Source organism: Chaetodon auriga, chromosome 8 (genome assembly GCF_051107435.1).
Source record: "Chaetodon auriga isolate fChaAug3 chromosome 8, fChaAug3.hap1, whole genome shotgun sequence".
NCBI classification, from domain to species: Eukaryota; Metazoa; Chordata; class Actinopteri; order Chaetodontiformes; family Chaetodontidae; genus Chaetodon; species Chaetodon auriga.
Window position 1 is genome coordinate 10,659,360 of NC_135081.1, and position 18,776 is coordinate 10,678,135.

Consider the following 18,776-nt stretch of genomic DNA (forward strand, 5'->3'; position numbering starts at 1 on the left):
AATCAGTGTGTTTTGAAGTCAATATGAAGTCACTTTTGGTTGACAGTAAGTAGTAAAATCATGTTTAGCCTAATATCACCTACAAAAATAAACTTATCTATACAGCACAAAGTTACAAAGCGCTTTACGTGGTTGAAACGGGATGAAGACATTTCAGGACTGTACATCTTTAGTGCAATCAGACACAAAATAATACAAAATAAAAAGGAATCAGACCAACAGTGGTAATAAGAAAACAGATAATACATATAATATTTCAATGGGCTTTATAGGCACACAGCTGCAGTTCCAAACCAAGAAATCCAAGATCAAGAATATCAGGAAGAACTCCCTTGAAAAGCTTCATGAATTAAAAACAATTGTAAGAAAAGCAGAGAGAGATCCCTCATGATTTGAATAGCTGGGGTTGCAATGAGGAGCTGTAAGGCAATTATCCTTTATTAACTAGAACAATAGGATTATAATCCAATGAAAAGATTACATTTGGTTCAATAATATATTTTTCAACTGTGATTCCAAAACAGTTGGGGCGCTGTGTAAAATATGAATCAAACAGAAAGTGCTAACATGCTAAACCTTTTTCACATACACTCAAAAGGTAAACAGGTTCACTGGTAACAGGTGATGGCAACAGCTTAAGAGCAACATTTTTCAATGGAAATTGGAAGGAATTTAGTGATTTCACCATCTGAAGTCCATATAATCACAAGATTCAGAGAGTCAGCAAAAGTCTCTCTGATGTAAGGGGCAAGACTGAAAGCAAACCTGAATGCCCATGACCTTCTATTAAAAACCAACATGATTCTATAAAGGGCGTTACTACAGGGGCATGGGAGCACTTCAGAAAACCTTTGTTGGTAAACTGCATCAGTCTGTGTATCTTGTCCTTGTACTGTATTCAATTGAATATCAGTCAAAAAGCATTTGAAGGATACGTTCTGCACAGCATCCCAACATCTTTTGAATCAGTAAGTAATCTGTAAAGAATAATCTGAGTAATTTTTGCATCCTGTTGAGACTAGACAACTGTGTATTTAATCAGAACAAAAAACAAATGGGCACTCGTAGTGAGAATAGTCTACATTTATAGATTGCAAGAGCTGGCTACTGTATTGCCAGCTCTTAACTTTATTACAAAGACAAGTGGGATCTTGGTAAAACAAGGCTGTATTGCCTTAGGATTTTCTCTTATTTGTCAGGATTACAAGGAAGCCTGCCTGCTGAGATCTTAAAGCATGCAAAGGAGCAAAGGCTCAGTATGTATGGTTGAGCATGACCATGTAATGTTTAATAGGAGCAGTGCTTTACAATCAGCAGCATGTATTGGAACTTAAGAAAAAGCGGCGTTTCACATGCATGCAAATGAATTCAGTTGAATGAATTTAATGAATTTTCATGGACAGTTGTGTGCAGACGGTGTTTTAAATATGCCTTGTTCTGATGAATTAAATCAATTCTCAGAGAGGTCACATGATTCTCTGTTGTGTAATTCAAATTAAAGTGCACATGAATTACAAATCTTTGACAGAGTTTTGTTTGAAAAGCAGCCTTCAGACACCCTAGTTTATGGCTTTCTCTATAGGCTTGATGTAGAAGTCACTCCCAACTGAAGCGAGGAAATATGAAATGGGTTTGACCCCCAACCTTGAGGCTCCGGTCATCCATCTCGTCTACGTCCCATGTGAGTGGGATCAACCACCAGGTTTATGTGCTCCTGCCGGGCATTAATTATAATTGGCTGAAAGATGCTCTAATCAATCACTGAACTACAAGCTTTTTTGTCCCTGAGAGTTGTCATCTGGAGTCAGACGGGGAGAGAGAGGCAGACACTGTGTCAGTGAGAGACAGAGAGTGTCAGAAGGAGAGCTGCTCTGATGACTGCTAAGTATTGTATGTTGACGTAGCTAAAGAGAGTGTGACAGCGAGCTGATATGGGATGACACTGATTTGTTTTGATGGACCATCAGGTAACCCTCTTCTCTTAGGTTTAAAAGCTCCAAAATGAACTCTTTAACTGACAGAAATGCCTCTCGGCTTTAATTCCTCAGAACCCTGGTGGCAAATGCTTTGTGTTATCTTGTGTCTCCTGTTTCTTGGGATGTCGGAAAAAATTGGTACAAATGATTAATTATTTACATCCAGTTAATTGCTATTTATTTTTATTCAATTTGTCCTCTGGTCATAAAATATATTTACAGGAGACTGTTGCTTCAAATAGCTGACATCTCAAGTCCACATATTATTAAAGACAAGGCATGCTGGGAAGGTTGTTGTCTTGCAGCATTAGAATAAATGCATCAATAATGCAACTCACATTATTATTATTATTATTATTTTAGTACATAGCATAGTAGTATGCTATGTGCTATATGAGTTGTTCCATCAGTATCTTACACATTTTTGTTCAGATTAACTTTAATGTAAATAATGTTTCCCACTTATCTTTTATCACATTCTTAACTTATGAATTGCAAATGAAATGCATGAATGGATTACATTAACTGCACACGAGGAAATAACATAGAAACACAAACATTTTGATATTGTGTACTCTCAGGGAATATTTTATTACCTCTATCTGCAGCAGGGTTTCTTATGCATCACTGCTCATTTTCCTCATCTTAAGGACTCAGCAGTTAAAAAGCTGTCAGTTAAATTTAGGGATGCTTTACATTTGTATTCACTTTTCAAGATCACACAGTGAACAGTTTTAACTCTTAGAAATGTATATGAAACATATCAAGACAAGACTTCCCGTGACCCCGTGTGCTTTCAGTTGACATTGGGTGAACTGAATGAAGTCATTTTTGCAGTCCACTGTCTAAGGAGAGGTTAAAAACACACATACTGTGTTTATTTAATAGGTAAAGCAGTTTAACAGGCAGCATCTTTATTTGTGGGAGTTTTACCTTGCTGAGCGGTCACCACGCATCACTTGAATGCTTTGAAACTCCAAGATGATGTTATTGTATATCACCAAATGTCAGTGGCTGTCAGGCAGAGTTCTCGTTTTAAGCCCTGCAATCCAAGTGGGAGCCAGTGAGCTTGAGAGCAGTGGGGCCAGTATTTTAAAGAGATGGCTTCAACTCGGCCAGGTAAACAAACAGACAAAAAACAAACACGATTCAGAGCTAGCAATTCTCTCATGCCCATAAAATTCATTGCTCTCACTCCCTCTCTTTTTATGAGTGCCTCTGACTGTGTACAAGGCCATTGGACAGCTAAACTTTGAAGCATCCTAACATACAGCATCAGCTGCAGGCAGAGACAAGCAAACTGTCAATTTACCCTTGGGGTTTAGAGCTGCTTAACGATGATTGACAGCCTGGAACCTCAAAGTCAGCCAGATTTAACATCTCCTCTTAGCCTTTTTCAGGCAAATAGACTTAAAGCGTGACCCAACTTAACTTGTTATCCTCTCTCAACCTGTGCTATTACAGGTTGTTGTCAAGTGACAAACACGAGTAAAAATACGAACGCTGAAAACATGTTGCAAATTAGAAACCTTGATCCCTGGCAGCAAAATCAACTTCTGCTGTGTGAAATTTGAATTGCAAAATAATAACAGAAAGACAGTACAATTTGCAGATATTAACATGATCAATGAGACACATATATTCCACATAGATGCCATTACTGAAAATATATATTAATGTCATTTTGAACTGCCCAATTTTTACAGCCAATTTCCTGAGAGTGAATGATAGATGATGACTTGTACTAAAAACCAATTCCTGGTAGTTGAAAGTACACAAAATCCAGGACTATGGGGCAAGAAATATGTTTTGACACCTCTTAGCAGCTTTTAGCCTTTTATCAATTGAAGATTTCTATCAGATCTCCACAAATGAGTTTATTGATTCCATTGTCGTCACGCTGGGGAAGGTTGACACATCAATCACTGCGAAAATAGACAAAAAAAATCTGTTTTTCTTGGCAAAAGCCAACCTCGGAGTCTGGATAGACCAAGGAAAACAGTTCTTTGTTATTCTTCTGACCTTTAATATGATTGTATAGCCTTGTTCACAAAGGGCAAAAACAACAAGCTGTAGATTACACGTCACTCATTATTCCAGATATGGACACAGAACACAAAACTGAAAGGCTTTGTGGGTATTAGATGCACTTTTTGTGCTTATGTACTCTGAAATTTTGTCAGGAAATGTTGTTTTATTTTTTCTACATTTCTCTCCATGTCTGCCTCATTTTCTACCTTCCTGTCATCCAGCGTCTACTATACCGCCGTCTCTGCATCTTGTATCCATACTAAGAAAGCTTAGACTTCTGAATAGATTGCTACTTTGCCGAGCAATCTGGCAATAGTTTACTTGGTTCACTGAGTATGAACAATCCTATTCCAACAGTGTGGCTAAGTGCTTGTCAGAGGAAGATTACAATATTCAAAGCAGGTTGAGAGCAAGAGGTGCCCTGCAGCTAAATTAACAACTTTGTTTAAATTACCATTTGTATTAGATTCAATTTCTTCTTTCTGGGCTTTATTATTGATCTTCCCAGGCAAAAAATAACCCATCAAGATGTCTCCAAGAGCTTTCCTCTTCTGCTGTCAGACAAGGAATAGTGCAGCGCTTGACTGCAGGAATGTGAATTGACAATTGACTCAGGTGTTCCACCGGGCAATTAATGTAAGGAGCTGCAGTGACTGGCTCACTGTTCTCAGAAAAAAGATCTGCAGGCAGACAGGCGCCAAGCTGTGTAAGTGCATCTGCTGAACAGCCTGTGACGAGGGACTAAGTTGAAGAGGAACAGAGAGCTTCTTCCTTATCGCATAAGATATTCTTACAATTACTCACTCTTGTCAGATTTTATAGAATGTGTGTGGGAGGAAAAGACAAAATCACCTGGCCTTATCTTTTTTTGACAAATGTGAATTGATCGCTCATTATCTGAGATGCACCTACGTATAACCTGCCTCTGTGAAACTAAGTAGAGACACCAGAGATTTCAACTTGGCGCCCTGCCCTCAAGGTCACACATTGAGCCACAGTAACCGCACACTGGGACTCGTTACGTTGGTATTTTGATGAGATTGCCATGCTCCCTTCAACCCCTCGTCATATCAAATCAGACCCATTTTATTCAGACAACTTCATGAGAACTCTCTAATGTACCTCGTGAACCTAAGTCAGAAACTACTATTAGTCCTTAAGACGCCGCAGATCGATGATAGGAAGCACGCTGAAACTTGGCTGAAATCAAGCACATAGAAACACAGCACCCATGCAAAGAAGTAATCGGAAAAACCATATTGCATATCTGTGACGGAACAAATAGACAGCCTGAGTGAGTCTGCAGAGATAGAATGGCAGCGCATTGTGTGAGGACTCCATTTTTCCAATTGGACTTTCTCATCTTTTGTCACTCAGTATGCAGTGGAGGAGATACAATAAGACAACAGTAGACGGCACTCTCTTGTTCTTATCTGTCTTAAGGAGACTGGGCGCTTTCCACAAGTAATTTATTTGTTGCCATGACAGTTGCATTGATGGGTACCGGCAGGGAGCGTAGAAGTTTTGTGAAATGGCCTTGAATTATGTTGCATAAACATTTGGCCGCTGTTAAAAATGTTATCACAATCTGGACGTATGCGGGAAACTTGAGAAACAAAGTGGTGTTAGAGAAATAACACAACAGAAGTCATTTTTCTGTGATCGTTGATACAACATAATCCTTGAGGCGATAACTTAGTATTTAGTGCTCGGCTATGTGCAACATTATAAATCTTCATCAAAGAAAACGAGAAGATTTTGGCCTGCGTGTCATCAGTTTCTCAGGTCACATCAGGTGCTGTAAGCCTTCCTTCTCTGTCGGCGTGTAGCCCGTGAGCACATTTCTGTTTATTTGGGCCTCTGCGAGCACAGTGTTATTGTTTGTGTAGATTAATTGAATGGTTTACTGCACATAGATACAAATGTACTCATTGGAGTAAGGCATCTATAAGGTGTCATTGAGCCTTTATTTACTGTTGATGGCAGATCGTGTTTCACTTCCTCTGCCATATTTTGCCCTTGTGACAACAGTATATTCACCCCTGGTGGTCTTAAATTTGTAACATCACTCCTGTGCTGCCCAGAGCATCTGTGCAACTTCTGGATGGGTACAGCTTTATTGTCACCATCCATTTTCTTTTAGACTGCTTGTGATAATTTTCAGCATGCACCACAGGAAACATGGAGGCAGTTTCTTCTAAATAGTTCAGCTACCTGAAGGCTGCTCTTTTTCATCCTGCCCATATATTGGTGTCATTAGCATTTTATCAATAAAACAATGAGAGAAAAGGTCAACTTTTGTGTGAAAATCAATTACCTTTTAACTCTTGTCGAGGAGCTGCCATCATCTCCCCTGGTGATGGATAATTTGGATTCAAATGATCTGTTTTTAAAAATTGCATTTAGTTTGCCGATCAATTCAGAATAAAACAGCCTTTAATCTGTGATGTAGTCAAAATAAGGAAAAATCAAATGTCAGGTCTTCTTTCTTCATGCAGGGGGCACTAAGAGAAAACGTCCCTCTGTCCTTTTCCTTTGTCCTCATCACTCTCTTCCTTTCTGTTTCTCTTTCTCTCACTGCCACTTTCATTTCTTTCACTTTGCTTCATCTGTCTGCTGTTTATGTAGCTCTGCAGTAAATGCCAAATAAAATTATAGATAAAAACTAACCTTAAGCACGACTTCAAGCACCTTTACTGTCACAACAGCACAGACATGAATGGGTGCACTATACACATATAGACAAAATGGCAAGTTAACAGTTTTTTTTTTTTAGTCCACTGAGCCAATTGAGGAACACGGGGCTCAACTGCACCACACTCTTTTTCAGCCTGGCCCAAGCATCCCTTTAATAGCTCGAATGGCAATGTGTGCTATCGACTGTGGTGTGACAGGCCACGGTGCAGGGATTGCTGGTCCGCCAGACAAATGAGAAGGCCCATGGCAGCTTTAAATCTCATGATTATAGAGTGTCCCTGATGGTGCGGCCACAAACTGAATGCGACTTCTGATCTGAAAAACTGACACATGCAGAAAGACGAATGAAGGCACAACACACAAAAGCACGCAGGCAGGGTTTGATAGCATCAGCTGCACATAGGAGGACATGTCTGCTCATAGGCAAAATACACTGCAACCAAACATGAACCTGCAGAGTCAAAGTAAGGTGGGTTGTTTCGGGGCTGTCTTCATTTTAAGAGCACCATTCCAACGCACTCAGTTCGTCTCTGTGGCTGATGTATTTATTCTCCTCTAATTCTTGTGAATTCTTAATTATTTTCTCTAAGGTTTTTATTCAATCTTCATTTCACTCAATTTCCTGGTCCGTGCTAGTGATGAAAAAGCCATGTAGTTAAATGAAAGTTAAAATAGATGACATGTGTTTTCTTTTATTTGTGACACTTCACGCTCAGGCTAACTGGAATGAATATTCCAGCACCCATCATCAGCAACAAAAACTGGCTACGGCTGCATTTTGTGACAGAGAGCAACCACCGCCACAAAGGCTTCAGGGCTCAGTATCAAGGTAAGACATGATTACTTCATTTGCACATCGTAATAGAGGGCCCCCCACTTGAACAAAAAGGGATAGTGGTAGAAAAAACACACTGTAATTACAAAACATGTTTTTGATCTCTGCTAACTGAATATTAAACAGTTTGATTAATGCCCCCTCTGTAGAGGGCATGAAGGCTTTTTCTGCTTCAAACCATTGACTTCAAAGGGTCTTGTTAATCAAAAATTTGAGAGATAAATAGTGTATAAACTTCCCCCTTATAAAAACTCTGGCAGCTCAATAATCCATTACCCTAACATTGTTCTTTGGCATGACTTTAAAGTCACACTATGTGCTGCATATACTGTACCATAACAGCTTTAAGCCTGGCCTCGAGCCCGATATGAAACCTGCAACATCGCCATAAACAGCTCTATAAAACCATTTAGTAACATTCATGTGTGGCAATTCAATGTAAATGAAGGTATAAAATTCAGTTGCACTGCATTTATCATCTACTGCAGTGCATTGTGCAGTGGTTAAACATCTTTATATGCATTTGCTATTTATGATGTCAAGGGCAGATATTTTTTAACAAAGACAGGCACTAAGGGACGTTATTACGCAGTCCGTATTTGGTTACCAAATAGATTCACATCCTAATGCTGTTTAGAACAGGTTGAATTAACCAGTTGAGCTGCAGTGTAGTTCAGAGGAGAAGCATCGTCCCAATCTTTTCAAATTCAAATAGCCTTGGTTTTGCTTGATGCATCATTCATTGCTTTTGGCTATTCTGTTGATCCTTCAAAATTCTGACAGCCACTTGCATCACCTGGTTTTGTATGCAATCTGGCCCCTGCTGTGTTTAATTAGACTGTCTTAAGATGTAGCATTGCAGTCCTTTGGCTGCTCTTTGATTCTGCATGTTGCTTCCCTCCCACAAGCTATAACCATTAAATCTGCTCAGACCAATCAATTTCCATCCACTGTTTAATATGTCTGAGTTATATGAACAAACAAATGAGAATGAGAAACTCATTTAGGTTTTATAGAATTGTCAGGGCAACCCTTCAGAATGCATCAGAGCTGTTGGACGCATTTCTTTTGAAAAAGGAGGCACACCAGCAGCAATTACGTTTTGATGTTCTTCATAGGACCAAGTGTTATCCAGAGAAAGAAACACATGTACTGTATCTTCTCACATCTAATACTGTAACTTCTTTTATCTAATGAACTCTTTCTATTGCTCTCGACCAGTGAAAAGCTCTGGAGAGCTTAAATCCAGAGGGGTAAAATTATTACCAGGAAAGGACAACACTAACAAACTGTCTTTGAGTAAGTCTTTTATTTTTCTTATGCAACTGTTTTCATTGTTTTATTTTTGTTCATGTAGGGCTTGCGTTCTGGGTCTCTGTTTCTTTCTTGTCTCTTTTTTTTTTTGTTTTTTTGCTGCATCATTTGGTGAAGGAATTAAGCTACAGTACTAGATTTTGCAGAAGTGCAGTCGTTTTTTCTTTCTGATGACCTATTTCTCCTTCTGTCCTGGACTTCCTGTCCTGACAGAAATGACCTCTGCTAAGGCCTAGTTATGTATATTGCAGCAAAATGCTAAATTTGATCAGTTCAGTTGGCCAAAACCCTTTCTCTCTCGTTCTGTACTATTTAAGCAGAACATCAGATTGACTTATATTCGTGCACTGTGTGATCTACACACACAGCAGTAGGCAAGGTTGAGTGACCACTCACTTGTCGGATGATTTGTGTACACTTCAGACCAAAGTGAATGCATTCTAATTGCTTGCGGAGCTCTGTCATTAACATAAATCTTGAACACGTTTCCCTTTAGCTCAACAGTGTGCTAAGCACTTCAATGATAACAGGTTGTAATCTTTATTACCTTATGTGTCATAGATTTGGCATTGCATGGAGACATGAATAATGCAGAGGGCTGTAATCTTTTCTGCAAGACAACATTGTATATCATTTAAAAGACTATGATGAGACGCTTCATATGCCTTTTGGATTCATTGCGTATAATTGAACCCATAACTGTATTATAACCCACAACAATCAACTTCAAAGCTAATGAACTTCCTGAAAGAAGTCTGAGAAGAGAACGCGTGCTGGTAGAGTTTCTCGTCTTATAACAGGAGGGTCCTGTGTGTGTGGAGTTGTGTCTTATTGCAAGTGTTACAACAGACCTTAACAATAATTATGATACTACATATTTCATGAATTTCTTATGCAGTGCATACGGTCTTTGATTTACAGATTGTAATGTGAGGGGGAGATGAGCTCATTAAAAGTCAGAACACAGACAAAACACCGAACTATCTTCCTTCTTCCGAGCCACCTTTATATATTCCTTCCATAGCCAAAGCTATACTCAATATGAAACCATATCTACAAGGCCTTATCTAGCATAGCCATTATGTATGCAGAGTCTCACTGAGTGATTATTGTAGCTCTTGCAATTGATAGTTGAAGGTTATTTAATCCTCTTAGTCCCTGTTGGGCCCAGATATATTTCCTTCTATTTTGTCTAGCTCAGGTAAGAGAGTTGCATTTACCCTTGGCACTCACTCTGATATAACAAAAGACGAGTGTGTAATCACAACGGCACTGCCAAATAACTGGCAGTCGAAGGTCTCTGACATTGAGAGATGAGGGTGATTTATCTAACTCGTGATTCCTGCACCCAAATTCTGTTACCCAGCATAACTCCTAAACATTGAAACGGACAGAGTTATCTGCTATTCAAGTGCTTTTCACTGCAGTGGATGTTTTCTGAAAGTGCAGAGCTTTGACAGTTAAAGTGTCTCTCTCACAGCGTTCTTGGTCCTTCTCTTTCTCACTCAGTGAATGAAGGAGGAATCAAACAGGTGTCTAATTACTGCCCCGACCCAGGGGAGCCAGAGAACGGCAAACGGATCGGCTCCGACTTCAGGTGAGTTGGTGCTTCAGCAGCTCAAGTGGCGAAGATCATATTTGTGTAGAGGAGAGTTAAGGAGTGGGTCAACATGCTCTCCATCCAATTTCAGTGTTATGACATGCAGCACATTCCAGGTATTACTGTCACCTTCTGTTAAATCAAAAACAAAATCTGTGATCCCATCTTTAATCTTGTCATGTGAATGTGAAATGTTTTACGAGAGTCATGGAGAATATTTTTGTAAATATTGTTCAGCATCGTGCCTCTGCTTTTTCATGAATCACATCCATTCAGCTTTCTAGGCTGAAAAAACAAACATCGTTAATTTCAGACTTTTTACTTTGACGTGTAGCAGACTTCCACATGTCCACTATGTGTCTAAGATCACTCACCTGACTCTCTTAGCTCTAATATTCAATATATTTCATGTCGAACATTCATATGTAAACATATTTGAGGTGTTTATCAGTTCATGTGCAAAAAATGCTCCCTACTTTAAAGGACATTGTTTTTTTTTATTTTCAGCTCAGTTGCACTGTAAGCATGGAGACAGAGGACTGTAATAAATAGCCTAAATTAATCACAAATTTATCTACTGAATGTGATATATTGATGACCAGTGCAATGTAAACCTGACATGAGTGGCATGAAATAAATAATGAATTTGATATTTCATCGGGAGTCATTTTTGGGGAATTGATTGCTTTTTCGACAGCTAATGGTGTTTGTTATCTTCTCAGCATCGGAGCAACTGCTCAATTTACCTGTGATGAAGACCATGTGCTGCAGGGTTCCAAAACGATTACCTGCCAGCGCGTAGCCGAAGTCTTCGCTGCTTGGAGCGACCACAGACCCGTCTGCAAGGGTGAGCGAGGCTTCTGAGGAGCTAATAAAACAGTTTGATTAAGGCAGTGCCTCTGGATATAGGCCCTGTGCAGATAGAAGAAAGTTCATTTTTGTTAATTATGTATGAAAGCCTCTGCTGCAGCGCTCTGCTTTTCCATTCCAAAATGCTCTGCCTGTTTTTCTATGTTTCATAATACCTGGAGCACCTTTTAGAATTTGATTAATGGAAATGCAGCTAATAGACCTTCTCTTTACTTGTGCACACAATATATTACCTTTCTGTCATATTACAATGCAGGAGTTATTACTCTGCTTTCTGAGCATATTTATTGTGAATTTAGCATTCCTAGGACGGGCTTTTAGGTTTCGTAGCTATGATTTATATTCTGTAGACTGTATATTAATGCAGTATATATTTTTGAAATGATGGAGGATATTTTGAAACTGTCTTGTAAGTTCACGTGTATATTGTCTGTGGCTTCATGTTTATCTTTATACTGTTGCAGTGAAGACGTGTGGATCAAATCTACAGGGACCCTCGGGAACTTTTACATCTCCTAACTTCCCTATCCAGTATGAGAGCAACTCCCAGTGTGTGTGGATCATCACGGCCAGCGACCCAAACAAGGTAGTACAATAGTGTTCTTGGAGTTTGTAGTATTTTTACTGTTGGACCAAGTCTGATGAGAACCCACTGCTACTGTGTGTCACGTGAGGATCCGACGATAACTGGCCTTTGGATTCTAAATCATTTTTTCCTCATCTTCACTTGTCTCAGTTGGCTAATTACCTCTGGCTACCGTGCACAGTACAACTTTTTTGTAGCTATTCAGATCAACTTTATAGCCGTTACGTCCAAGATAGCAATACCAGATACTGTAGATAAAGATTAGAGGCATGATGGGGGCCATGCTTCCAGTTAAAGGTGGTGAAAATAATAATCGGAGAGAAAACCTATTTGCTATCCTTAACTGCAATCTCATTAGACAGTAATTACTTGACTAGTGCTTATAAAATTCTCTCATCACTGTACACACGGTATGTATAAAGATGAAATAGTGTCTTTTATTTTCCTGATTAATTCGCTGAAGAAATCCCTGAAAGATTAAGAGTACGGAAGAGTCCAAGTAATATATTGTAATGCCTTCATAACAGGTGCAACAGTCCTTCATTAGTTTTAGAATGAACACAAATGGGCAAATAAAGCCTCTTGTTTTCACTCTCCCCTCCTGCGGTGTGGAGTGTTTGTCCAGGCATTCCCTTCCTGGATACATATTTATGTATGCATCGATTTTTCCAAGGGCTTCCCAAGGTGGGAAAAGGTTACATAGAATATGGATGTATTTTGACTTAAGTTCATTGTTGCTGTCCCTCATTAATGTACATAACTGCAGCAGCTTGCTTTTCAGGTCTCACTAGACTACCAGTTTGACCATGACTGTTGGCAATGTCGGGATTTACCTCATTTATCTGGGGTAACAGAAATGGAGAGAAATGACTATTGAATGAGACCAGAGCAAAGCGAGGAGGTCAAAGCTGTTTTCCTAATGGTCACTGCTGCTGTGCTACATCAAATCTGGCTCTCTATCGATATTCCGATGAGTCAAATACACAGGGGTGTCAACTGAGTGCTATCCTGCTAATAAACAATAACTAACCAACTAGCACTCATTCAGAACTTGCTCGGACTGGCAAGTGCCACAGTTTTGTGCCTCTGTGCCCTCTCCTAGGCAAACAAGCCACTGACTTGGCACTGAAACTTGGTCCATTAGTGTTATTATGGTAATTATGCTTATGTGTGCATTGTAATGAGGCTGTTATACATGGATATTGTGCAGACATTGTCCTCCCCTTGGCCAGAGAAAGGGATGCGAGGGTTGAGCAAGCAGCCATCATATGTCTGTCATCAACAGATGTGACACTCGTGTCATTACATCTTTCCTCTCATTAAGTGTAGGCTGAGATAATGTGGCTTCATTGTGTAGTGTCTCTGCAGTAAACACAATTTCACATGATTATTATTAGTGTAAACAGCTCTTGCCACTTTGATGTGGTTTTGTTTGGATATGTACATCTGTTCATAGAAAATCTTAAATGTGCGTGCCATGGTTGGTTCTTAGTTTTTAATTTATGCTCTAAAGTAATGCAAGAGACACTGCTGTCTCTTTCTATATTGCTTTTAGGGATGTTTGTTGTCCTCAGTTGGCAGGGTGTGTGACATTTGCCTTATTCTATAAACAATTAAGAAATTGCATTTGAGTTGAGTTTTATATTTGCCTGCAATTTTCTCTTGATGTCCTTGTTGATTTGAGTTTAAGGGGTAGTTTCTGCATAAGGTATAAAAGTAATAAGTTATATTAAGCCACATATTACACATCATAAATTATGAGATAGGAGAAAGTCCTAAATTTTTACATTATTGTTTGATCAAATATGGCATAGGCTTTCATCCACATAGCTTGCCTCTTTCAGTTTAGCTGTCTGCAGAAACACTGTCTCTAACAGCACGGTGACATAGAAATGAGCAGTGATATTATGAATTCCACATAATGAGATGAGATGGGTTATTTGATAATAAAACTTGAGAGTCATTTGGAATTACCCTCAGAATATGTTGGTCAGTAGAGCTGCCGGCTTGAACCTCTTGTGTACGGTTGCGTGTAAATAGAGTGGCCTCCAGGGGCAGATGGTGGGGCTCTCAGACTCGCAGTTTGTACTTGTAAAAATCTGTAAAATGTTGTTGACAGACAAATTGTTTAACATGTCATCACGTCTCTCCCTATAGTCAGAGAGAGAGCGAGAGAGCTAATGCTCACCTGCACTGCCATGCTGCATGCTAACACTTACAAAGGGGCGGTTTATAAAAATGACATATTTTATTGCAGGTTATTCAGATCAACTTTGAAGAGTTCGACCTAGAAATTGGGTATGATTCGCTGACAATCGGAGATGGAGGGGAAGTAGGTGATTCCAAAACAATAATACAAGTGTAAGTATTACATAAAATACTTCATTGGCTATACTGCGTGTTGTGCTGTAATATTGCTGAGTCAGATGTGTTACAGAGGTGGTTAGATCCTCACTGGATAATGTGAAGCTCTCATATGCAGAGAACATTGAACTGAGGTCAATGACTGCACCATTTAAATGGAATCATATGAGTCACGATGAGGCATGCTGAAAGATTCACAGATGTATTTATTGATTAATAGATAAATGATTCTCTGCGAAAATATTTTTCAATGCACACACAAATGTTTCTAATTTGAAATAAATGTAAACACAGCTAACAAGTAAGCTGTGTAATGCTAATGAACAGGCTAGGGTCAGTAGCTCGCTACCTGTTGACTTGTTAACTTGTTAGTGAAAGCTTGTGTAGACTGGCACATCAATAGCTTAGCAAGCATTCATAACTCAAACATATTTAATCATACATGATAGGAGAGTTATCACTTACCCGTGTAGATGGCGTGGGTAAAAGTAAATAAAAAAATACATAACAAAAAGAAATGCATGCATATATATATATATTTGTTTTTTTGTTTGTTTGTTTGTGACATTTCATAATTGCCTTCTTCCATGATATTTTTGAAATAACACTGTGTGATGAGATGATGTTTGAGAGATGTGTTTTGATACCGTGGTGACTTTTTTGATGCCCGATCTGCAGACTGACCGGGAGCTTTGTCCCAGACTTGATTGTCAGCATGTCCCATCAGATGTGGCTTCATCTCCAGTCTGATGAGAGTGTGGGCTCGATCGGCTTCAAGATCAACTATAAAGGTACACAGGCTTTAGTGCAGATATCATCTCTCTCCGTCTGTGTCTATGACAGTCTCATTCAGTAAAGCAAGGAGTCTATTTTCCTGTCTCCCTGTCTGTCCCTCTGTCTGTCTGTCTGTCTGTCTGTCTGTCTGTCTGTCTGTCTGTCTGTCTGTCTGCCTGCCACTCTCTGCTCTATCTCCATCTTAAAAAAAAACTTCCTTAACCAGGCTCTCAGACTCTTCACCTGGACCTTTGCAGATAATATTGAGGAAAAAACATACCTCAAAGTACTTGGCATGACTTAATCCTCTGCTTCTGCCTCTTTCCATCCCTCCCTCCTCCTCTCCCCACCCCACCCACAGAAATTGACAAAGAGAGTTGTGGTGACCCTGGTACACCCCTGTACGGCTACCAAGAGGGTAGCGGCTTTCTAAATGGAGATGTTCTGCGCTTTGAATGCCAGTTTGGATTCGAGCTCATAGGGGAGAGGATGATAACCTGCCAGAACAACAATCAGTGGTCGGCTAATATCCCCATCTGCATATGTGAGTCCAATACATACTCTTTTTTTTTTTGTCATGACGGAAAATTAAGCAATTACTTACGTGTTTGGAAAGTTTACAGTGACACTAAGCTATTGGAGGATTAATTACAGGGTTGTTAAATGACCATGCAGTGCATTGTGTGTAAACAGCACAATGTAAAACGGGAAATTGATGGCGTAAGGTTCCCTTGTTATTAAGAGCTGATTTGAAAGACAAGAAAGATGCACACTGTAAAGCTGTACAAATACCCTGGAGAAGGGAAACCTGCATTATACTGTAAATTGTCCTTTCTCAAGGCAACCTAAACCCCTCCTATGAGTTTCACTACACCTAACCTGTATCCATAACAAAAATCTAGTCTTCTGTTTCTTCCAGTTAACAGTGTCCATTGGGACAGTGTGCAGTATTTCTGTACACTTTTATTGCCGTATATCTGTATTTTTGTACACTAACTCCTCTGCTCCACCCCCCCTTACAGTTTCATGTTTCTCCAACTACTCAGCACCCATGGGAGTAGTGCTGTCTCCTGTTTGCTGAGCTCGTTATACAGTACTGACATTGTTCAATACGGAACTTTGTGCCTGATCCTGTCATGGCAGAATCTGCAGTGTCGATTGTCACATGACTAGTGAGAGTTGCTGTGAAACAAATTGCCTCACCTGGGATAGTTTTTTAATCATTACTATTGTCTCTCACACAGTCCCCTGTTTCTCCAACTTCACCGCTCCCATGGGGACAGTGTTGTCTCCTGACTACCCAGAGGGCTATGGCAACAATCTCAACTGCGTGTGGCTGATTATCTCTGAGCCCGGCACCAGAATTCACCTGGCCTTCAATGACTTTGACCTGGAGCCTCCCTATGACTTCCTGACGATCAAAGATGGGGACCAGTCAGGAGCCACAATACTTGGACGCTTCTCGGGGGCAGAAGTTCCTTCCCACCTGACGTCAAACAGCAACGTACTGCAGCTGGAGTTTCAGGCTGATCACTCCATGTCGGGACGAGGATTCAACATCACCTACAGCAGTAAGGAACTCTAGAATTGAATTCAAACAAGCAAATCATAGTAAAGCATTTGTATGAAAATATATTCACGCATAAATATCATGACTGACTGTAAAAGAAGAATTATCAAGAGTAAAGTGCAAACAAATTACATTTTATATCTTATGAAAATAAAGGCTGGGATGAGGTTTAGCAACATCTGTAATCTGTGTGAATATACACATTCTCAGTCACAAAGCCGACCTTTGCCCTTTTGTTCTTTTTAAAATGAAGAAATGGTACTTCATGGCACCCCAGGTGTGGCTTAAGTGCTTTATCAATACAAAAAGCAGCATTTAGGACAGTGCATACAGTTCCTAATTCTTGTGCCAGATTGCCTAAAACAATGCCACTGTAATCCTTTTCTCCTGGCGAGGCCACAACGAGCTCTAAAGACAGAGGCTATTGTCACCCCCAGGTGTGCAGAGCACACCACTGTTAGGGTTTTTTTTTTCTTCTCTTCTACGGACAGCTACATCCATTTTCCTTATCTCCCTTCTCCTCAAAGACTCCATTTCTCATTCACACAAGAGCGTTTGTCACCGGATCTTGTTCTCTTTCTTCTCATTACAAGCTTTTGGTCGTAATGAGTGCCCTGACCCTGGCATACCACTGAATGCCCGGCGCTTTGGGGACAGTTTCCAGCTGGGGAGCTCCATCTCTGTGGTTTGTGAGGAGGGCTTCATCAAGACGCAGGGGGCTGACACCATCACATGCCATCTGGAGGAAGGCAAGGTGATGTGGAGTGGACTCATTCCCAAATGTGAAGGTACTGAAATTCAGTAGCTTGTAATGTGGAGATGTGTGGTCGGTGGACAGAAATGTCAGCTATTGAGTTCGGGAGAGAAAGAAAGAACAGGGGAAATTTAGATAAAAACAGTGAGTGGGTTACGTGGAACATGCAATCCACCCAAACGGGGCTACATTTATCTTGTACAGTTTTCAGGTATTTGTGTAACTCCAGCCCTTTGGTGATTCACATTTATTTTCTGTCATTGTTTTTCATGTGGGTACAAAACGATTTCTGACTGGTATCGTCTTAAAAACAATAACTTTTCTCCATCTATTTTCCTCTTCTCCTCTCCTCTCCCCTCCCCTCCCCTCCCCCAATCTTTGATCTATTTATATCGTTAATTTACATCTTTATTGTTTCAATCCCTTCCACCGCTCCTCCATCTCTCTGTTCCTCCAGCTCCTTGTGGGGGCCACTACTCTGGGCCGTCTGGTGTCATCCTCTCCCCGGGGTGGCCAGGCTACTACAAAGACTCCCTGAGTTGTGAGTGGGTCATTGAGGCCGAGCTGGGGAGCTCCATCAAGATCAGCTTTGACAGGTTTGTGTGACAGTGCCGCAACAAGTCAGCCATGGAAACAAAGATACACACTCACACACACACACACACACACACACACACACACACACACTCAAAGAGGCAGACAAAAAATGGAGACAGCACATAGTCCCTGTCTGTGCATATATCTACTTACTGTACTGCAGCTGAATCTGACATTACTTAACCAAACACAGGTACGGACATACGTATACACACACAAAAGAAGTAAATTCACGCATGCACTGTACATGTGCACAGACACAGAAGGCGTACCCTTAGCTGTGGAAGCCTCTGAGTTAGAAATAGAAAGTCAGAGGAGGTGGAACGCAGTCCTGGACCTACTTTCCAAAAATGTCGAAAGCCTCGAGTAATTCTTTATTTTGCTTACTGGCTCCGGCTCACTTCCTCGGAGAGCTGCAGTGAGGAAAAAAGTCTTGCTCTAACACTTTTATTTCTTACCATTAAGGAGCAAAACCATAAAATGTTCATATTTTATAATCAAGGCTTTCTCAGTGCTGACACGCTCCTTTGTGAAGAAACAAAGAGCTACTCTCCTTATGATTTTTTTCATGAAATGAGCCCAAATCTTTTGCCCTGCTTTATTTAGAATGAGCCAAAGTTTTCTTCTAGTTTATGCAGTTGATAGTGGTGTTACTCTGAAGGTAATATGCCTCTTTGCATTCATTCAATTCAATTCAGACCTTTATATAAGCCTGCAAAAGCTTTTCCTCTTTTGCAATAATGTTGAGATATATGGAGTTTATACACAACTTTGAAACTGCAGTAGTGGTAGTGCAGGTGACTTGAAG

The 18,776-nt window shown here is 40.1% G+C and overlaps 1 protein-coding gene across 5 annotated transcripts in view; it reads left to right on the top strand.

The window, feature by feature from the left end:
* Positions 1-18,776, top strand: part of LOC143324561 (CUB and sushi domain-containing protein 3-like) — a 223,280-nt gene that overhangs the window by 61,928 nt on the left and 142,576 nt on the right. For 3 of the 5 annotated variants that reach the window (XM_076737169.1, XM_076737171.1, XM_076737170.1), the window contains exons 6-16: positions 7,421-7,533; positions 8,761-8,838; positions 10,363-10,450; positions 11,176-11,300; positions 11,788-11,909; positions 14,167-14,270; positions 14,952-15,064; positions 15,409-15,591; positions 16,292-16,618; positions 17,211-17,405; positions 17,829-17,967. In XM_076737169.1, the coding sequence (XP_076593284.1) occupies positions 7,421-7,533; positions 8,761-8,838; positions 10,363-10,450; positions 11,176-11,300; positions 11,788-11,909; positions 14,167-14,270; positions 14,952-15,064; positions 15,409-15,591; positions 16,292-16,618; positions 17,211-17,405; positions 17,829-17,967 (1,587 nt within the window). The remainder of the gene's footprint in view (positions 1-7,420; positions 7,534-8,760; positions 8,839-10,362; positions 10,451-11,175; positions 11,301-11,787; positions 11,910-14,166; positions 14,271-14,951; positions 15,065-15,408; positions 15,592-16,291; positions 16,619-17,210; positions 17,406-17,828; positions 17,968-18,776) is intronic. The other 2 variants (XM_076737172.1, XM_076737173.1) reach the window with 1 other exon arrangement.